This window comes from Poecilia mexicana, unplaced genomic scaffold, assembly GCF_051168715.1.
Source record: "Poecilia mexicana isolate PSO_F unplaced genomic scaffold, ASM5116871v1 scaffold_3, whole genome shotgun sequence".
Classification (NCBI taxonomy): domain Eukaryota; kingdom Metazoa; phylum Chordata; class Actinopteri; order Cyprinodontiformes; family Poeciliidae; genus Poecilia; species Poecilia mexicana.
The window spans coordinates 21,328,272-21,350,362 of NW_028263372.1; the positions used below are offsets into that span (position 1 = coordinate 21,328,272).

The 22,091-nt window shown below is 41.2% G+C and overlaps 1 protein-coding gene across 3 annotated transcripts in view; it reads left to right on the forward strand.

Annotated features, from left to right (window-relative positions):
• myo1ea (myosin IEa) overlaps positions 1-22,091 on the forward strand; it is a 53,736-nt gene that overhangs the window by 15,925 nt on the left and 15,720 nt on the right. For 2 of the 3 annotated variants that reach the window (XM_015009863.2, XM_015009864.2), the window contains exons 2-15: positions 260-403; positions 2,145-2,234; positions 3,774-3,868; positions 8,387-8,474; positions 10,447-10,536; positions 11,380-11,511; positions 12,753-12,887; positions 12,997-13,129; positions 18,210-18,406; positions 18,487-18,567; positions 18,807-18,893; positions 18,982-19,065; positions 20,500-20,667; positions 21,283-21,368. In XM_015009863.2, coding sequence (XP_014865349.1) covers positions 260-403; positions 2,145-2,234; positions 3,774-3,868; positions 8,387-8,474; positions 10,447-10,536; positions 11,380-11,511; positions 12,753-12,887; positions 12,997-13,129; positions 18,210-18,406; positions 18,487-18,567; positions 18,807-18,893; positions 18,982-19,065; positions 20,500-20,667; positions 21,283-21,368 — 1,610 coding nt within the window. Of the gene's footprint in view, positions 1-259; positions 404-2,144; positions 2,235-3,773; positions 3,869-5,988; positions 6,189-8,386; positions 8,475-10,446; positions 10,537-11,379; positions 11,512-12,752; positions 12,888-12,996; positions 13,130-18,209; positions 18,407-18,486; positions 18,568-18,806; positions 18,894-18,981; positions 19,066-20,499; positions 20,668-21,282; positions 21,369-22,091 lie in introns of those variants that run through there. The other variant, XM_088004303.1, reaches the window with a different exon arrangement.

Sequence of the window (22,091 nt, forward strand, 5' to 3'; positions counted from 1 at the left end):
CGCAGCACTGGTGGGAATCTGAACTCACATTATTCCAAAGTGCAAATCAAAAGATTTGCACACTTTGACTTTTTTGACTTGAGGTTCATCTCATTAGTTCAACAGGACAACAAAACCCACCAGCTCAGGTTCTGAGTGGGCCGGTGTATTGTAGCAGCACATCTGGCCCACCCTGATGTCAGACTCTAGATTCGTTCACGCCATTGTGTTCCTCCGAGCGAACTAACAATTGTGCATTGTGTGTTTTTTTTTGTTTCAGGGGAGCCGGGGCCACTACCGGTACCACTGGCAGAGCCACAATGTCAAACACAGCGGCGTGGATGACATGGTCCTGCTCAGCAAGATCAGCGAGGACGGCATCGTGGACAACCTCAAGAAGAGATACATGGATGACTACATCTTTGTATCCTTCGCTCGCACGTTCTGCTCGTAATCCTGTGAGAAATGTCCGAGCCGTCTCATTCGCACTTCTCCCAGAATAGCTGAATGCCCGTTTGCTGTGACATTTTAGCAATGAGTGATCCTCGACGTCGGTGTCGGAAGGTGACAAATTCCCCCAGAGGTTCTGCAGCGAGGAGGTGGGAAAGGGCCTCTTTGTACCAGATCTCAACCAGATATCTGACCGCTGTTCCTGTGAGTCAGGCGTGCTTTAATTCGTCTCGCAGGGGGATGCAAAGAAAAAAAAAAAAATGAAGGTTGTGAGTAACGGCAGATTGCATAATGGAGAAACCTCTGTTCAGGGAATCTCTCTGTACTGGATGTTGGATAGAATAGAGTAGAAACAGCCTTTATTGTCCTGCAAAGGGGGATATTCAGGTGTAACAACAACAGCAGATATAAAAGTTCACACAAAAAGATCTTAAAGTGTTAAAAGCAGCAAATTAAACATGGTTTCCCCCAGAAAACCTGTTAAGCCGGGTAGTAGGGGCGCTAGGACGGTCATCCTGCGACCTGTCGTGTTTTTGAGTTAAAAAATGTTTATAGTTGACAGGAAATTTGAAAATACGACTAGGTAATAATTGTAAATGTGTTATTGGAAAACATGAACAAAACCCAAGCAGCAACCATAAAGGCAAAAATAAAAAGAACCAAATAAATAAACAACGCTTAGCCTGAAGGGGTCGCAAGTACAGCCTGGTGGCCCGTCAGGCTTTTAGTACACATGAGGAAACCCTGTAAGATTAAGATGAAATAATCTTTTATTAGTCCCACAAGTGGGAAATTTAAGCTGTCAAGAAACAACAACAAAACCCGCCTCCAAAAAACCAGAAATGTAGAACAAAAAGAAACACCACACAAGCTAAACCAGAAATCTAAATATAAAAATATCAATATATGAATACAAAAAAGTAATAATACTGTATAGACTATAACAAAATATTGTGCAGTTATTAGAAACATGCATATCGGACTCACAATCCGAGGAATGTGCAACTGAGTCGGCTCACTTTTGGGAAAATTACATAATGTGCATTTGTATTGAATATTTAAAAATATATACAAATTCTGTAAAATATACAGTATATATCACAAAAACACATGTGCAATAACAGCAGAAATGTTTTTAAAATGCGTAAGAATAGGCGATTGTGCAAACGCCTCAATCGCTGCCATGCTATCCTGCACAAACGCAACATTTAGGTTTCTAACATGCAGCTGTCGCTGCAGACGTAAGCTGCTCATGACGTGCAGCGAGATGAATGAATGAATGAATGAATAACCTCTTTGAGTGTTCTCAGAGCAGCTCAGTGCATGGACCTCGTCGCCGCCTCTCTGGCACAGCTTCGGATTGTGAAGTTTAGTAAATGTGGGCTGTTTTGGGCTCTTCAGCTCTGAGTCAGACCTTTGATTTGGGTCAATAAATAGCTGTAACTGGGAGGTCTCCCTGCTAAGGTCCTGGGTCACTGTGGGCCACCCATAATAGCAGCTTTATTTGCCATGAGCGGCCTTCTGTGTTAGGAGCATAAAACCTCAGCATTACATGGAAGGTCCATTCTCTGGGATTTGTAAGCCCTTATTTAGGTCCAGGAATGATCAGCAAAGTCGCCGCCGCAGTTCTGTTGCACCCTCTTTACGGCTGGTTGTAATTTGATGTCATTTCCTAATTGCTGGTTGCTGTGATCTTTAACGCGCAATCTCCGCAGACGTACATCGGCCCTGTGCTCATTTCCGTCAACCCCTTCAAACAGATGCCGTACTTTGGAGAGAGGGAAATCGAGATGTATCAGGGAGCCGTGAGTACATCCAAGCTATGACTTTACACACGAAGCATTTTGTCTGGGTGAATTTGAGATGAGCGCCGCCTGAAAGACAAAGCCCGCTGATGTTCAAACTTTCCAGCAGCTTGGCGCAGATGTTCCCGTCAGGAACTGGAGTCGACCGTTGAGTGTGCTTGGCAGCACCTTCTTAGAACAGCCTGTTCGAGTCTGCCTCCTCTCTTGGCCAGCCTGCCGAGCGTGGGCCTGCCTCCTTCAGCCAGGAGCAGACTGAAATCCAGTTAAATCCCTGACAGACTGTGAGAACGCTCAGGGTCACTCATGCCAAAGAACACTTTACTTTCTTAGAGATTGCTCACAACCACGCTTCACTCTTTTTGGCGCAGCTTACAGGGTACAATGGGAAGCTTAGTGAACTGTGAGAACCAGGGCCCAGATCGTAACGTTGTTAGGAGGGGTGTACTGTTTCTCCACGCAAGCTGGTCCCTTACTGTGCTGGGATGTGCTTTCACTGAATAAACTCTTTCCAGTATCGACGTTTATATAGATTACAACTGGTCAAATTTACATCGCCAGTTCACGAGAAATAAAAACATGCAAGTCTATGAATGTCTCAGATAAAGTACTTTGGATCTAAACTGGTTTTCCTTCAAGGATTTCCCCCTTTTATTTAACTTCATCCGTCTTCCCTTCGACTCCGACCAGCTTGCTTTGTCACATAATGTTTTGCAGTTGCATATAGGCCAAAAAGTTTTATTTTTGGTCCACATTGACCAGGACACTTTTGGCCAACTTTATATTGGTTTTCATTCAATAATTGCTTTATTTTGCCACGTGTCCATTAAAAATAAAAAAAAATAAAAAATATGTGAAGTTGATGGACGAGTAGTAGCCATCATATCTACAAAATTCTCCCACCTGAGTTGGCTTGGATCTCTGGGCTGCTTCTGTCGTTATTTAAATTTTTCCACATTACGCCTTTTGGGATTTTATTTGCAAAATGTGAAAAATAAAGATAAAGCTCTGGTGTGGTGGTCGAGGGAAAAATGGCTTAACCAGTGACCTTGATAGAAGACGCTGACCTTAGTTTGGAAATGTTTCAGAACAAATTAGATGGCTTACTAAACTCTAAAAGTATGCATACAATCAAGTCACAGTTTGCATGTGTTGCTATAGGTGAAATCGCTTCATTCAAAAATTCACATTTTGCATGTTTTTATTTTTCTGTTTGAGTTTCTAAAAACAGCACAAGCGCTTAAAGAAATAAACACCAAGCCAATTTTTTTGGCAATAAGTCAATGTTTTTTAGTGAGCCATTTCAAAAGCCTCCCAATCAATGGGGCAGTGTGCCGTTACCTAGCAACCGAGCCCAGCCCCTCGCCTAGCAACGCACCTAGCAACCGGAGCGGAACTCCAGAGCGCTTGGTCAGCCGGTCAGCTGAATGCGCTTTACGAAAGACGAACGTTTTGTTGTTTGCTTGCCACTCAGAAACCACTGTTTTCCTCCTGCTTGGTTCCATGCTGACCCGTAGTTTTGACCAAGCCGTTTCTCTGCAGGCTCAGTACGAGAACCCTCCTCACATCTACGCTCTGGCAGACAACATGTACAGAAATATGATGATCGACCGTGAAAACCAGTGCGTCATCATCAGGTGAGACCTTTTTACGATCGCTACAAATATCAACCCCTCTCCTCTTGCCTTAAATTTTTTATTCTTTTATTTTTTTGCAAAAATATTCAGCATCTGTGAGGGTGAAACAAAAGTAGTTCTCTGTGGAGATTATGAAGTGGCACAAAGATGCTTAGGTAATGATAATATGCGGGAGTAACAGCTGAACAGGCCAAACAGGTTCCTCCGTTTCTTTTAGCACAGCTGACTGACTGAGAATGAGGTGTTCCTGTGGTGTTTTTCCACCAGAACGGTTTCAGTTTCAGTCGAACCCTTAAAATAGTGAAAGATCTGATGGTATCCAGAAGAGGGAAATGATGAAAGTGCGGCTCGATCTGGTCCGAGTGAAGTCAGGATGTGTGTTGGGAGCACAGCAGCTGTCGGGGTGTATTTTTGAAGAGCTTCCTGGTGTTGGCAGAGCAACACCTGCGCCTTTTGTAAAGTTTGCCGGGGAACATTTTTGAACCACAAAGCTGGAGGCAGAAATGTGTGCAGTCAGGTTTCCAGATATATCCTGTTTGCCCGCTGTCTGAGCAGTGTGGTTCCCTTATTGCTTACCTCACTATGAACGAGCTCTGCTTCAGCATTTTAGCCTGTTGTTTGGACGGCCAGCAGTTGCTGGATCGGTTTCCATCATAAAGCCACAGAGGGACAGTTCATGATTGGCTAAATCAGCAAACAAAAGCTGGAGGTGGTTTCATGATGAGCTGGTATCAGTAAACAACGGCTGCAGCGAACTGCGCTGGTCAGCTGAAGGCTTTTCTCACATTAGCTGAGAAAATGGCTGCACAGCTCTGACTCCATGCCTCCTCCAGTCGAAATCCATTCTCCATCAATTGCATATCGAAGAGACCTGGAGAAAAGCAGTTATTGCAGGTTTCTGGTCAAATCTGAGGTGTTTGTGTGCAGAACGTGGACACAGAAACCCTGCAATTTAAAAGGGTTGTGGTTTCTTTTTACAATCTGTAAAGAATGAATTACTGCAGCTTGGCCTCCTCCATTGAGCTCCAGATTAAATCGGGCTCCAACGGTTTGACTAAAACTTGATTTTTATTGTGAGTCCTGCTGTTTCACATCTGCACAGGAGGCTCAGCAACTCCTTAAACCAATAAGTGGTTTTCAATTGTCATTTTCCTTTCTTATATCATAGATTATATCGATGAGTTCATGTGTAAACAACAGCGAAGTTGCAAGCTTGTTAATTTGTTATAACTGCACTGATTTCCGATTTTATCTGGTGTGTTTCATTTCCATTTTTTCTGGTCTGATGACGTAATCGTCTGAAAATGAAAAGCCTTAATTACATGAACTGCACTTAGCGTTTATTTTGGTTTTAAGGAATAATTTTCTCTGTTTGGGGGTTGAAATTACAAAGCCTTAGACTATAAGTTGGTGACATATTTGACTTTAAGCTTTCGCCTACACCGAAAGCGAGCAATCGCAGCTGCGTCTGTTTAAGAGTCTGACATCGGTGACCTTTCTGAATCAGCTGAGTGACTTCATTAACAAGCTGCTAATGTTCTTACAGTCCTTGCTATGTGCATTAAGTCCTTTGTTTTATTGGCGTATGCTTCCTTTTCAACTTCCTTTCCAAGAGAGGGAGGGCAGCAGAAGAACCATGCCCATGTATGCGGGTTACATGGTGCGTTATTTTTAAATGCTGTACTTAGGCAGTGGCACTGTAGCTATAATGAGACACTTCAGGGGCCGTTTTCCTGCCGGTTTCTAAGGTGTGTCAGCAAACGCTGGACTTTATGATGCAGGGTACGTAAAACACAAGCAGAAGGAGATGAGGTTGGAACGAACACCGCTGCAGTGCCAGCAGTACATCCTGCTGTACACTGGACCCGAATACATTAACATCTTTGAAATGCCAGACGCTATCATTACATTTTCTACTGGCAGTCAAACAGGTCTTTAGTCAGAACAGCTAAAGAAACGGTATCTAAAGTCTGGCATTGTTAACTCTCTATTGGAATCATAATCTTAGCCTTTTATAATCTGCTCAGTGTAAACATTTCATGTCATCTCAGGGTTTTTTTATGTAGATCTTAAAAATCCATAATGTGTGCCAAATAAAACAAAAACAAGTCTACAGATCACAACTATAGCAAAGTATGCAGCCTTTGCATTCTTTACATTTGCAAGAATCTGTGAAACCTAAATGTTCATTCTCTGTGTTGTCTAGTGCAGCATGTGCCCCTGGCGTGGTTAATAAGTCGCTGTTAGCCAACAACGCCGTTAGGATTCGAGAGCAAAAACGAGAGGGAACAGGACTGGAGCCTAAAATAGCTCCTCAGAGGTGAACTTCCAGGAGGAAAACCATACTCTCAGAGGCAGATCAGAGGATTTCTTGGAATAAAAGTATTGAAATAAAGCTTCTTCTTGTCGCCTGACTTCAGGCTGCGCTGCAGAAATCCGTACAATGATTAGGATTTGCGAAGCACACGGAGCTGCATAGGGGGAAGGGTGCAACCTTATAGAGACTGCTGTGTAATAGAGTCGCTTCCATGACTTCCTCTGGCAGCCCCTTAACAGTCTGCAGCTGTGTTTCTCACAGCAGCTTCTCTAACCTGACTCTGCTTTAAGGCAGGAAAAAAAAAGAACAGACTTCACCGTCATTTGCTGCCAAACCGCGTGGATCGCAGAAACTAGAAGTCCAGTACAGTTCAAGGCAACGAGGAAAAAAAAAGAAAACAACATGCCCAGATGTGAATGATGATACTTTTTCTGCATTTGAGTTAATATATTTAATTCTCCTCACATTGTTATGTTTTCAGAGCTCTTAGTATTCAGATATGTGGCTTTATGATGAGGGAACTCTGTTTAGTTTAACAATCAGAACCTTTTTATTCATTAGGCTCGGTGTGTGCATCATGGTGTCCAACTTCCTCTGATCTGCAACCATTAGTATGACTGTGTCTGCATTTCCCTGCTTTGCAGCTCAGAAACATGTAAAGTCCTCTGAGCCTTATGATCAGCACACAGCAGATTTGCATCGAGGGTAAACATACTCAGCTTCCAGGAATAGCATGAACCGGAAAATGCTTTCCGTACTGAGTTGATGAGTTGCGTTTCAATAAAGTTTTATTTTTGCAGGGTTTTTATTTTAGAACAAAATCTAGTTTGGTTATAAATATGAGAAGTAATTGCTCGCCAATCGAAATGCTTACGTTAAGGTGTCCTGACCTCTTCTGCATCAGCCGTAAAGTTTGGTGGAGGGAGGATTATGACGTGGGCTTGTGTGTTTTTTTTTTTTTTTTAGAAACTGGGCTTGACTTACTTGGTTCCAGTGAAATGAATTTTTAATCCTGGATTCATACCAAGATATTTAGGATGATATTTTGCTCCCTTCCTTTTCAACATGACTCAGCACAAGCACACAAAGGTCAGTTCATGAAGACACGGCTGAGCGCGTTTGTGGTGGAAAGACTTGACTGACCATCAACGCTGCTAAAGGTGGACTGATTAAAAGATGTGTCTGATGGTAGATAAGTGGATAAATTAGTGATTTAATTAACCTTATGTTCTGTCGGTATGTTTGCATTTTTGCATAAAGTGGTTCTAAGTATGCAAAGCACATCTGTTCTCATAGATCTGGTTTTATAGCATCACCTACCAAAGTTATTATCTTCATCAAAAGGTTTGACATCAGCAGTTTCAGAATGTTTTGTGTAAATTTACAAAACACGAGTGAATAAATTGAGTGATTTTAATGTTTTCATGTTTTTTTAAAACCTATAGTTGATGGGACTCAACAAACATTTGCGTTACTCGGATGTGGTTAATTTGAATTTCATGTTTAATTTCTGTCTTTTTTTTGTAAAGGATGTTTTCATTGTAATGCTTTGGGTGGATCCTAGGAGGAATAGTCTCCACCACTGCAGTAGATCCTTAAATAAACACCAGGAGGGAAGTTTTTTTAAAATGTTTAAATCTCTGCTGTCATCATACCTGCCCAAACAAATGTGTTTATTTTTAAGTAAAGCAAGTCCAGGTATTGTTATCGTTTTGTTTCAGTTTTACCCCACCAGACCCTAAAAGCTAACGCCAACAGAGCAAACAAGTGTTTTCCATTGCACACAGTGATGCTGTTGCTCCTGGCAGTCGTATCAAGCAGGTTTTAGAACAGGAGAGACTAAAAAACAACAAAACAAAACCAGACCTCTGGCATTTATGCCGAAATTTGTATGTAGTTTGGAGGGATTTTATCTGAAGCGCAGTCATAAGACTTGAAAGCCAACTTTACACATCTGGTGCAACATTTAACAGTAACTCAAAATGTTCTGAAATCGTTTTCAGCAGGGATTAACTTTTGACATGCAGGAGTTGGTGACGGGTGAGAACGACAAGGAAGCTCCACAAACTTTCAAGCGAATTGTTAAAATATCGGAAACGATTCACCTGCATTGGTTCTTAAAATATTAGATGCCTTTAAATTAATCCCAGAGGCTCATAAACCATGTATTTAAGGATTTTTTTTTTTTTTTTGCTTTTCAGTGGAGAGAGCGGAGCTGGGAAGACTGTGGCAGCCAAATATATCATGGGCTACATCTCCAAAGTGTCAGGAGGCGGACCCAGAGTTCAGGTAAAGACGATCCGATCGTCCTCTCTCAGCACATGAGAATATTTTCTGGTGCTTTATTGCGCAGACGGTTGATGTCTGAGGGAATGTATGAGAAACCTCAATGCAAAATAAACCATTACCGTCCAAAAATACATTATTTGATAGTTAAATAAAACGTAAAACAGCTCGGCTCTGGATGAGGCATATTCAGAGAATGCAGCATTCTTATTGTGTTTGTTAAAATCATATTTCTGTTTAAGAAGTTTTAGTACATTTGTTTGCACAAAACGGCTTTAACTTTTTTTCTCTCGTCTGTACAACATTTTCATAATATGTAAAAGCCCTCGGCCTGCGTCTACTCTTGTAACGCAGTAAGAAATAGTCGAAGCCGTTTGTGTAAAATCAGAGAATCCTGTAGTTTTTTTTACTTCTTCCCCATCAGGAGGATGGATTTCTTCTCCATCATCAGCAGCCTCTTACCCTCCCAGCCCCCCTCCAGCCATCTGGCGTCCCCCCAAACCCTCCAGTCCAGCAGATGTCCAGCTCCTAATCTTGATGAAGATCTAAAGTTTGATCAGGAACTGCACCTCCTCCCAAACCAAGATTGTTGTTTTTTTTTAAGCATATGTCTAATCTGCTCAGAGCTGCTTCCACCGAGGCAGAATCAGAAATGGTGGAGATGTTTTTGTCAGAAGAAGACGCTACAGAATAAATGCAGCTCACTGAACGTTACTCACTTGAAACGTTTTATTTAATGAAATGTTAAACCTCTATTATGCTTTTTTTGTTTCTTGTTCAGCACGACGGCGTTGGAGAACGCATTCTGCAGCAACTTGCAGAATTGTTCATGCCCCTTGAGATTTTTCCATTTTCTTTCAGTCAGTTTTTTAGATGACAGACCAACACAGATGAGTTCGTAGCAGCACAGTGGAAGCACACGGATAAATGGATGGTTTTGAAAAGTTTCTTCAAATATATTTAGAGAAATCTGGCCTGCGTTTGCATTCATGGCGCCCGAGTCAGTCGGTAGTTTGTAGAAGCACCTTTAGCTGCAGCTACAGATTTAAATACAAATGTTTTCTTTAAAGTGTAGCTTCATCTGTCTTCCCTTTGCTTTGAACCAGCTGCAGTGTCTCTGCTGAAGAAAAGCCTTCCCGCAGCATGAGGCTGCCACCACCATGTGGCTCTTGGCTGCTCGTCTGATTCTTAATAGGCTTTCCTTATTCTTTACATTTTCACATTCAACAGTGCTCTGCTCGATATTTGAAGCTTGAGATATTAACTGCATTTAATTCCAGTTTAAACTTCTCTGCAGCTTTTTTCCTGACATGTTTGCTGTGTTTCCTGGTCTCTTTATTTACTAATTAGGAGATCTCTGAAGGAGTTTCAAAAGGGAGTTTTGGTATTCGAGTGAAGGGACCCGAATACCATCACACTTATTTAAATTCCTTACAAAGGAGACTCTGAAAACCACTGGAAATATTTCTTTTACTTTGCAGTGACTCACTACTTTGTGATGTCCTCTCGTATAAAACCCCAGTAAAATACGCTGAAGTGTTGTAAAAAGATGAGCACTTTTGCTGCGCAGCACCGTACACGAAGATTATTCCATAAACCGGTTACTTTCTTCAGCGTTTTCTACCAAAGTTGAACTGTTCGACCCCTTTTTTTTTTTTTCTCAGTGAAAAACTGAGTTTAGGCAAAAGAAAAAGATTCCATTCAGCTCCTGTGAGCAATAACAGAAGAGGGAACCTCGCTGTCTGCTGTAAAGATTGGAAACTCATGTGTTTCTGACGCGCACATGGCTCGCAGAAAGGATAATGTCCTCCAGACCGTCCGTGTGTGTGCTGTCTGCAGACGTGCGCGCGGCTGCATATGCGTCCATGCGGTCGCCTGCGCCCGTGTCTGAGTGGAAACTTCCAGACCCGGCTGCCGGCGAGGGTGTGAAATGTTGCGCCGTCTCTTACCTGCCTGTGCGTTTGTCTCCCCGCAGCACGTCAAAGACATCATCCTGCAGTCCAACCCGCTGCTGGAGGCCTTCGGAAACGCCAAGACTCTGAGAAACAACAACTCCAGCAGATTTGTAAGGCCTTCGACGCTCGGTTGTTTGTGAATTGAAGTGGCTTAAACATTGAAAACGCATCAAAATCCAGATTTTTAACACAGAAAGTGGTTTTAAAATCCCTTCCAGACATTCTTTTCCTGTTTTTCTTGGACTTCTTCATCTAAATGATAATAAATCCTCTATAATATGACTCACAAGAAACCACATACCTTACAGCTATGTTACAGTAGGAGGATTTTTGTGGCACACCTCTAGATTAGACTTTTTTTTTTTTTTTTATAAAATGTTTACTAATGGATTATATTCTCTAGTTTTCTTGCATGAGCCTCCCTGGTTCACAGGAAAATGCTCTTTAGGACACAGAAACATGCAGGCCTCTCTGCTTTTTAGCTGAGATGAACATTTAAAGCCAGCAAAAACTGGCAAAAGTTTACTTTCCACAACATTTCACCAAAGTTTCCTGGTTAAATTCCCACGCAGGCTAGATTCCATAAAGATATTTTAAATTGGTTTTGAAGAAAAAGAAAAAAAAAAAAAACTTAGTGGGTTGGCACTGATGGCCTGAGATCACAACATTTGAAAACACTGAACAAATAGATCCTATGTTCAGCTTTGGGCCTCTGCTCCCAGCTTGACTGAAACTGATACATTACAGGTTTGTCTGGAGTCCAGAACCTGGAAAAAGAGTCTGGTCCGATTTATATATAGTCAATGTATACGCACGCACGCACGCACGCACGCACGCACGCGCGACAGCAGCCGTTTAAATGGCCAGGTGCCTGAAACTTGGACCATACATCTGTATTTCCAGCTTCATTTTATCCAGCTACAGTACTAAAGAAAAATCCTTTGATCCAACAGGGGAAATACTTTGAGATTCAGTTCAGTTCCGGCGGCGAACCAGATGGCGGAAAAATTTCCAACTTCCTGCTGGAGAAGTCACGTGTCGTCACGAGGAATCCTGGAGAAAGGAGTTTCCATATTTTCTATCAGGTGAATCTGGGAAAAACATTAATGTTTTATTAGTTTTTTTGGGGTGAGGGTTTGTGCATAGCCTGAGGCCTGGCCCGGTTTAAAAAAAAATTAAAAAGAAAGATCCAAACTCTGTGACAGGCAGAATATAACAGAAAAGGTTCAGAAGTTTTCACTGCTTGTGGAGGTTTTGGGTCAAGCTCTTAAAATTATGTTTTATTTTTGAAAAATGTTTAGGTTGTGATGCTCCTGTTCCTTCAGGGTGAACAAAAAGGAGAGCTATGTAAAAAATGTTCAGCTGCATAATGGCTGCTGGCTGGTTGTCGTCTGCTTGTGTTAGGAGACATTGAAATGCTTCTTTCTAGATTTGTTAGACTCTAATCAGTTTCAAGCGTCTACTTCTGCTTTTTTTTTTTGAAGATGAGCTTACCACTAGCGTAAACCAGAGCTTCATTTTCTCACAAGATCAAAATATTACATGAAAGAAAAACATTACAAATATTTTTTCATCCTAGAATATAAACATGTTTGGCTTGGGGGGAAAAAAAAAAAGACCATTTCCAAATATTGAGACAGAGCATCACTAGTGTCTCATCTGGACTATAAGAGAAAGAAAGTTTTCACAGAGAGTGATTTCACCTTTTCCTGCTGACATGGAGAAAATGATTTAATTTTTCCATTCTGACCTGACGCCTGTCCCCGTTGCTGCAGGTGTCGGTTCTGGTGTCACTGTGCTTATTTTCCCAACAATGCAGAAGCAACCTGAGCTGCTTTAACTCCTCATTAGAGTGACAGGCTGCATTGTTGCAGTAATTAATCCAAAACGAAACCTCGCTCAAGCACTGAGTGCATATACTGGACAGGAAATGGACATTTTCATATTAAAATAGTTTTCATTGCTTAGATTTAATATTTAAATCCTCTGGGAAACTTCCTTTTAGGTTCTTATTAATTGTGAGCCACATTCACCACGATGGACAGAATTAATATGTTAAAATATATAGTATGTGAGTTTTACTTTTCGAATAAATGGACATTTTGATTATTTTCTAACAAATTTATATTTCTGTGTCTTAAGACTTTGGAGCAGCTAAACATTTTATCACAGACAATGCAGGGGGAAAAAACACCTGAATGTTTATGTCAATATATTGAAGAATCTGTACTTTTTAAAGATGGTTTGTTTTCTTCTCTTCACAAAGTTGTTTTAGCATGAAGAAATATTTACACGTTCACATAAACTATGACCCTCTGCTCCACAGCTGATCGAAGGAGCCAGTGGAGAACAGAAGAAGAGCCTGGGAATCACTAGCCTGGATTACTACTCCTACCTCAACCAGTCCGGTTCCTACAAAGTGGACGACATCAACGATAAGAGTGAATTTCTGGAAACGGTGGTATGGTTTTCTCTTTGCTCTCCATTTGCCCATGTGAAACTTCTTCAGAAGACGTTGGAGCACGCATCCCGATGACGCAGAATATTTCTCTTCCCGCCCGTTTCTGCAGCAAGCCATGGACGTGATCGGCATCTCCGCAGACGACCGGTCCATGGTGCTTCAGATTGTGGCCGGAGTCCTTCATGTGGGGAACATCACCTTCAGAGAGTCGGGCAACTACGCTGCTGTGGAGAGCGAGGAGTGTAAGCGGAGCGACTGTTTCACATTTCTGCTCTTATTCGGCTGCTGAGGCGGTTCAGTTTGGCACGAAGTGACGCAGGAGAGTTTGCAGACTCAGAAACAAACCTGTGGCTCTGATCTTGTTAGAGGGGTGATGGCTGAGCTGTCTGTCTCTGGCTGGCTTTGGAGGATATTTCTCCCATACCACATTCTCTCTCTCACATACACACCCTAAAGTTTTACTGTGTTAATGCAGGCCTGCTGCCAGAAGTCTGAAGGAACCCTGTCTTATGGTGGACTACCAGAAAATAAAATTATTTTTGCACAACTGGACTTTTGTCAAAGGCAAAACCGATGTTGGAAAAAAAAAACACTCTCTCGCCTATCCCGTTTCTTCTCGCCTGCTGCTGCTGCTGCTTTATTTTATTATTTTCTCCATCTTTCATAACCAAATCTCTATAATGTCTTGGACAGGACCAGAGAACAAAGCCGCAGTCTGTTCTGTGCAGACGTAATAGTGGCACTTCATAATTTCTGCTCTTTCCTGCTCTTCTCAGCCTCACCGTATGGTTGCATTTAGAAACCCAGAAGTTTTGGACTTTCTGTACAGACGGTCTCGGTGTAAAAGTCTGATTGTATTATATAATCAATAATTAGAACCTCAAAGATGTGAACATGCTTATCTTTGCACCCTGTCTAGAGAGGGTTTCTGTGGATGTTTGGAAATACAAAAAGAATCAGAATAACAACCAAGACTCTTCATCTGTAGGTGGAAATAAATGAGAGCCTTAAATCTCTACGATTTGAATAACTTACTTACTTGTTGATACAAGTAAATTATCTTGCAGCTCCTTCTGAAATGTTTCCCAACAGGCTGACTGTAATGATTCCTCTTCCGCCGTTTCCCTAAAATGTTAGAAAAAACACTCCTACCTTGTGCATTTTATTGTGTAGCAATCAATTCTCGCAATAATTTCTTTAGTTTGATCCTGCAAAAGACGCCACTGTGTCTACCTGCACTGGTCATTATTATGTTCACGCTACAAAATCTGACCAAGTGTTTGTGATCCAGTTTCTTTTGAAAATGTCTTAATCTTGCCTTATTTCAAGTCTATAACTTTCAAATAACTTTTCAGCAAGATGTAGAAGTTTAAGTTAATAATTCCTTGATTATTATTTTTTTAATTATTAGTTTCATTGGCATATTGAAATGTTAAAAGTGGAAAAACAATCTGCCAGTTCAACCAGCACTTTTTTTTTTAAATTAATATCAAGGAATTATTGGCTTAAAATAAGTTCTTGTATCTTGCAGAATAGATACTTGTAAGTTACTCTTGTCTTATTTAAGATATTTGCACTAGAAACTAGACGGGAGTACATTGTGATATTTTGTTTTTGCAGCGCACTTTGTTTACATGTCCTGTGGTGTTGCAACAAGAAACAACCTGAGTAAGTGAGGCATACGACTCACTCCTGGGTATCAGCAGGTTCTCGATAATCTCAACTTTGCCCTCCTTGCTTGCTTTGTCTCTTTTTTTAACATAAATCAACAGAAATGAACAGAGTTTCTCATTAACAAACAGGCATTTACTCACAACGCCTCATAGATGTGCTGTGACGTATTGAGACTAAAGTCGAGTTGTTCGCAGCAGAATCACTCTGTCCATCTCACACCTTTGATTTGTGATCTCATGGTTTCCTAAATTTCTGCGCATTCAGCTGAAAAGCTGTCTGAGACGGGCTGCTTTTCCTCCCAAAGGAAAAACAAAAACAGCTTGCAGGCTATTTGCTGTAGCACATTAAAGCGTTTCCTCTACAATCCCAACTAACTGAGATTTGCCTTTTTAGGAAAAAATCCAGTCAGCTTTAATCAGCCAGCTCGCTCCTCCCACCAACACACACCAGCTATTTCAGTGCATTAATTTCTGAGTCTAGGATGAGTCACCGGCTTCTTTCGTATTTTAATCAGCTTGTTTGTGACAGAGAGCAGAATGAGTCGCACAACTTCTTGCTCTTCACCAAAAGCATCAGGTTCTCACACTTTCTCCTCTGTACATCTTTAGAATTAAACATGCATCTGAATTACTAAAAAATAAATTAAAAAAATAAAACTCTGACAACCAGTAAATGTAATTTATTCATTTTTCACTTAGTAGTTTAAGTTTTACCGCTAAATACTGAATTTCAAATCTCCAAGTATGACATGTAGTTGGTGAAAGAGCCTTGCTGTTTCTTCTGGGCTGGTGTCAAAATGGCCACTCAACATTTCCACTGGCTTTAATAGTTCTGCTTTTTTGACTCTTTGAAAGTGACACAGAGGAGTGGGTCAAATGGCACAGATGTATTTAGTTGTGAATCTCTGAACGAATCCTGAGATTTGTTCTCAGCCACTGTGAGCTTAGTGACGACGGGCAGAGACTACAGGAAATACTTATTTGGTGGGAACACATTTTTATAAAAGTCATAACTTCACTTGCACAATCAAAGTACATTTAAGCAGTGATTGTTTTTTTTTCTTTTCTTATGTATGTTTTGATTTAAAGAAGGCTGATCCTGTGTTTGATTCTTCCCAGAAATCAAAAGATGGAAGTAAAAAAATTGTGTAATTCAGTCATTAGTAACAAGCAAAGCTTCTGTCTTCATTCTAGACCTTAACAAAAGCTTTACATTGTGTTTTTATGATAAAAAGCGCTTTGACCTGCCTTGTTGCTGAATTGTGCTACACAAATTAACTTCAACTTCAACATGAAATCACAGATGGAGCTCTAAGTCCGATGAGATATAAAATAATCACATGTGCAAATAAGCAGATTATTCCCATAAATTTTAACAAGTGGCGGCCATATTGCATGTTAAACCTGGGGGCCTGAGACATAATTCAAATTTTGATGGGTAAAAAATGATATTTTCCTACATGGAAGTTTGAAATTTATCTTCCAAGTACAAATCAAATTCACAAATCGACTTCAAATAAGCAAACGGAACCAGCTTTTTTAAAAAACTATCTTTTGAACCTTTTTCCACCTCATTATTGACATTTTTAAGTTTTGATTTGGCCCTTACAAAGTATGCTGTAGGCCATTAGTGCAGGCAACACTAACGTTGTAAAAAGCTGCTGGGAAGAAACATTAGCTAATTTTACGGTTCATGATCTGTGAACATATTCTGGGATGCTTGTTTTCCTGCTGCTTAAAGCTGCAGAAAATGTTTTAAGAGAGCATTAGGATGTCATTACGCCCGGCAACCAATGTCTACTACGAATGGAAATGATGCATTTAATTTTTTTCCCATCATCAGGTTAGATGTTGGGTCTATGCTTTTAATAATCTGAAAGCAGGAAGACATCAACTCTGCATGCTGAAGTTGTTGTTTTTTTGTTATTGCAAGTCATCATATCGTCCACTTGGACAACAGTGTTGCATGTTTTCCAAACAGCATACAGATATAAACCACCTCCGTATTTATTTCTGTAAAATCTTGAAAACTTGACCAAATCATTTTAATTTTTTTTTTAATGAAAGGAAGCATCGACTGTAATTGGGCTGTAATCATCATCCCATCTGCTGCTCTTTTTACTCTCTGATGCTTTGACTAACAAATCTGCTGCAGGAAGCCTGTTGGAGCATTGTCACTGAACGCTGGACAATGTGTAAAACAAACAGAATTTGGGTCATCCTGTACAGTCAACTCTAAACACATGGGAGGTGTTTCTCACTCGATTGAAGCGGGCGTATGGTCAGCCGTAGCCTAATCTCCCATACAGGAGCCACCACCGCGGTCCGAAGCATTCCCAGACGCAGGCCTGAGAGTTATTTCCTTCTAGGGGAAGTGAGTCACTGTAATAAGGCAGGGAGGGGTTCTCCAGGGACAACATCAACACCGGGTCACGGTGGGGCGCTAAGTTTTTCTTTCAAGTGTTTGGCTAAAACCATTGTTCTCCCAGTTCTCTGCAGAGGAGACCTCGGTTTAGCCGTCTGAGACACTGGTTTCTGTAGCAACAACCTTTCTGCACATTAGGATTACAAGGAAAGTTTCTTGTAGTTCCAAAAAATGTAAAGCGTATTGAAAGCAATAAATGAAGTGCAAAAAATAAAAAAAAGAAACCTGTTGGAGAACCCAGTTTTTAGCGTTTTACTAACATGCAAAACGAAGGAGAGGCAGCTTCTCGAACGAGTGCCGTCCTGCAGATCGATTTGCATGTTGCCGTTCATAGAAATGCCTCTCTGCTTTGTCAGTTCACGTGTGGGAATTAGTACGTGTTCGTCATTAAATCAAATTTTTTAACATATTGAATGATATTTTGCTCATAGAGAGCCCCATAGGAGAAATGGAGGATTTGTCTTTTGCATTCCCTCGCAAAAGCATTTAGTTTACCTCGCAGTGACGAGGCAATGCATGTACTGATCAGTTCATGCTGCATGATTGAACACTAAAAGTCTTTTTTACAGTGGCCGCTGTACTTTCCGCTCTAATTTTAGGTTTTTGTAAGGTTTTCCATGTATGTTGAAATCTCATTTGTGAGATATCTGAAGTTTTATATCTTTTTCTGTAGGATAGAAATGCACCACAAACCTATGTGCAAAATGGAAAAGCAAAACAGGCCAAACATGGACTTTTTATCTCTTTCCTTTCCTTCTAAGATATAAACAAAACCTTTCCTCTAGAAGCGAAGAAAGGAAAAAATGCATCCAAACTATTTTGACTATTTCAGAGTTACTTTCAGAGAGTAATAAAGTCGTCTGACAGTTTTGATTGTTTTTTCTTTTTTTTGTGCAGTTCCATCTCAACCTTTCACAAACAGACATGCAGTGAATAAATCGATTTTCAATCAGTTTTTTTGCACCAAGGAGATAAAAATATATAAACACTTTTTCACTGAGGTTCTTTTAATGTGCATATATTTGAAATTTTAAATTCACATTTATGACTGTATGTAAAATAGACCAGAAAATATTACATTAAGTGACGCAACGTATTAAGAGGGAACGCAAAAGAAAAATGTTTCGCTATGACCCTTAGAAAGCTCTGTACGCTTAAAACCCTTAAAGTCGTCAGAAATGTGCATCCTCTTTAATGCCTTCGTATCTTTTTTTTCTTTCTCAGTTTTAGCATTTCCTGCGTTTCTGCTCGGCATCGACCAGGACCGGCTAAAGGAGAAGCTGACGAGCAGAAAGATGGACAGCAAGTGGGGCAACACAAAGGAGTCCATCGACGTGACGCTGAACGTGGAGCAGGCCTGCTACACCCGGGACGCTCTCTCCAAAGCCCTGCATTCGCGCGTCTTCGACTACCTGGTCGAGGTATCCGTGAACGCTTGCCGAGGTTTTAATGTGCCGAAATGTTTCGCTGCGGCAGCTAAGATGGATTCCTTTGATTTCAGTCCATCAACAGAGCGATGGTGAAGGATCATCAGGAGTTAAATATAGGAGTGCTGGACATCTATGGCTTCGAAATCTTCCAGGTGAGTGCTCATTAAGTGTCGACACATGAATACGGCACGAGTTAGATTAAGTGCTTCAGCATTTAAACAGATTTAAAGGATCAAAGTAATCTATAAAGCACGCGGATTAGAGCCCATCTCATGATTGAGACGGCTTCTTTTCTAATCTGATTACAAGTTGGTTTGACTCTGTTTTTTCTTGTAAACATGAACCTCTCCCTAAATGTACGAATTTTAAAAAACCGTCTCCTCTGTTTCAGAAAAATGGATTTGAACAGTTCTGCATCAACTTTGTGAATGAGAAGCTGCAGCAGATATTTATTGAGCTGACTCTGAAGGCGGAGCAGGTGATGTTTCCACTTCTCACCTTTGTTGTGCATATTTTTGTTTTGGTTTTTTATTGTCTAAATGTCCCTTTTTTTTAATACGTTGTAGGAGGAGTATGTGCAGGAGGGCATCAAGTGGACTCCCATAGATTACTTCAACAACAAGATCGTCTGCGATCTCATTGAGAGCAAAGTAAATCAAACACTAGAATATTTACACCAAGAGGCCACAACGCATGTTTATAGAGTTGCTCACCACCCGCCGCGTTATTTATACAAACATTATGTGTATAAACAAACATTTATACTTTTTATTCCAGGATTAAAAGTAATAATTTGATTTGTTTTTCTGATCAGAGATAGATATGAGCTGGTGAATGGTGTAGCTTGTAGGTTTGCAACAGTCATAAATATAAATGCCTGATTAAGAAGTGACTTTTTTTTGTTTGATCTTTTCGCCACAGTCAGAAGTTTCTATTATTTTTCTTGGTATTTGGTAGAATACATTTTTTGCTGTAAATCTGTCCCATTCCTCCTGATGGAACTGTTTTAACTAAATCAAGTTTTCATCTCCCACATCTTTTCATCTCTGACAGTTTTCCTGTCTGATTCAGATCTCGGCTTTGGGACGTAACAGGAATAATTACTGCCAAACATTTTGGTTTTGATTTATCAGACCAGATGTAAAAGAATAAGATCTTTGGTCTTGAGTGCAAACTGTAATCTGTTGTTGTTGTTTTCATAATTTGTATCTTGAGTAATGGCTTCTTCCTTGCTGAGTGGCCTGTCAGCCCATGTTGATTCATGACTTTATTTTCTCACCTGCTCCACCTTTTCTGTTCTGGGGTTGATTCACACATTGACAAAGAACGTAGCTCCTTCATGAACGCTCTGCACATCCCCATGCTGTTTATACTTGCAAATAATTGTTTGAACAGATGAATGTTGCACCTTCGCATCTGGAGATGGTAACCAATGAGATCCGTTTGCTGACTTCCTGTCGGATTTTATTGAATCTTTCCGTGATTCCACAGAAGGAAGCGATGCGTTTCCATTTAAGTTTCCACTTAGCTCAAATGTTCTGAATTGGCCAATCAGAAACTCATAAAGAAATGCGTACAGCCACAGCAGTCAGAGCGTAAATCTGAAGATGATATTATATAAGTTATTCATTTTGTGTTTCCTGTTACTGAGCTGAGAAAACTTCCTCCAGTTTCTCCCCGTTTGCCTCGAGCCCCAGCTCGACGTGCCTCTTAATTTGATTGATTGTTTATATTGAGAGGCTTAATCCACCAAATCCACAACAAGAGCTTTGCAGCAAGGCTGCGTCTGAGAGGGGCAGGGGATTTGTATCGGTGCCTGACAGTTCAGCTCTCCGCCTAATCCAGTGACGAGCTAACATGCGCTTTGAGTCTGAGAGGCTGCTGAGAAACAACTGAGGCTTCAGATGAGACAGAGCGGTGCTTTGTTGGTAACGATCCGCTTTTTAAATCTGATTTATGTCTTAATAGACACAGATTTTAAAGCTCATTTAGCTTTTGTAAGATTTTAGACACAAATTCATACCAAATATTGAGACGTTTTGCAGAAGGAAGTCAGAAATGACGAGTTTTCTCTGTGATCTCAGAGCCCGCCGGGCATCATGTGCATCCTGGACGACGTGTGCGCCACCATGCACGCCGTGGGCGAGGGAGCCGACCAGACCATGCTGCAGAAGCTCCGGATGCAGATCAACACGCACGAGCACTTCAACAGCTGGAACCAGGGCTTCATCATCCATCACTACGCCGGCAAGGTCGGTGCTCGGGGAAACGTTCGGCAAAAACTGGCACCGGCTTCCCCAAAGTCGGCGTCCACCTGTCTTTGTTTTGCCATTCGTCTGATGCTGGCAGCTGACGCTTCGGTTCTGGAAATAGAAGCTTATTAAAGTGTGTTTTTCATGGTTTCGGCGAGAGGGCCGCTCCTCGTATGATCTGTCATAAACACCAGTTATGCAGCTGGTGTTTCAATCTGGCAGTCTGCGTCACTAATCCTGCTGCTTTTTTAAGGTTTCCACTTTGAAAACCAGCTCCAGTCCGGACCTCGCTTGTCTCTCTCTTTGTGTTTTGTTTTTCTTTCTCATTGCACCTCTTATTGTGTTTAAACATAAAGCAAAAATGATCCAGTCTGAGGTAATGCATATGGTCCAGTCTGTGTCATTCTCCAGATGTGTGGCGGCTCTCAGCTTGGCACACATGCCGCAGGCTTAATGAGCCTTGCAAAAAAAAAAAAAAAAAAAAAAAAAGACTTGAGGCTCCCATGACTGAGCTCAAGACATTCCTCTCCTTCTCAGTCTGAAATTCTCTTCACAACTCATGATTATCATATGTTTTCCATAAAGCCGAGATGTTCCTCTGTGTCCTCTCTCCAGGTGTCCTACGACGCAGACGGGTTCTGCGAGAGGAACAGAGATGTCCTGTTCACTGACCTCATTGAGCTGATGCAGAGCAGCGAGATGTAAGCACACACCAACACATGCGCAGCGTTTTATGGCTGCACTAGTGGAGGAATCTTCTCTTCACATCCATTTGGCTTTAATTAACCACATCTGACTGACATCTGCAGAGGTTTTAATCCATCTGGACTCTGACAGGATGCTGCAGAAAGAAGTGTGCAGAGCCGCACGGCGTCCTGCACTCTGAATATCGTCTGGCTTTTGTCTCGTGATGTGGCTTTTGGGTCCTCACAGTTTCAGGCTTCTTTCTTTTTGGTGTGTGTGTGTTGTGGAGTCTGGTCTCCCTGTGTTACAGTTGTGTGGCCATCTGTGCAAACAGCAGTACTATCTGTGTAACCCCCCCCCCCCCCAACAACAAGGCTTCGTTGTGTGCACATTCACTGAGCCATGAAGCAGGAGGTTAGATCCAATTCCCCCAGAGACAGGTGGTGAAAAATGAACAAGTTAAATAGCAATTAGCAAAACATAAAGACACACACACATGTGCACGCAAAGATACGAGAGCCTCCATTTGATTTGAGCAGCAGATCAGTGATATCTAATATTTATTCACACAGATTTGAATGTTAGAGATGGAAAGCAAGTAGTAATTAAATAAATTTCTTCTCTCTCTCTCTCTCTCTCTCTCTCTCTCTCTCTCTCTCTCTCTCTCTCAGCCTTTCTGTGATTTCGGCATGAACTGACTTTTTTTGCCTTAACGTCCTTCAGCATCGTATTCCCCACAT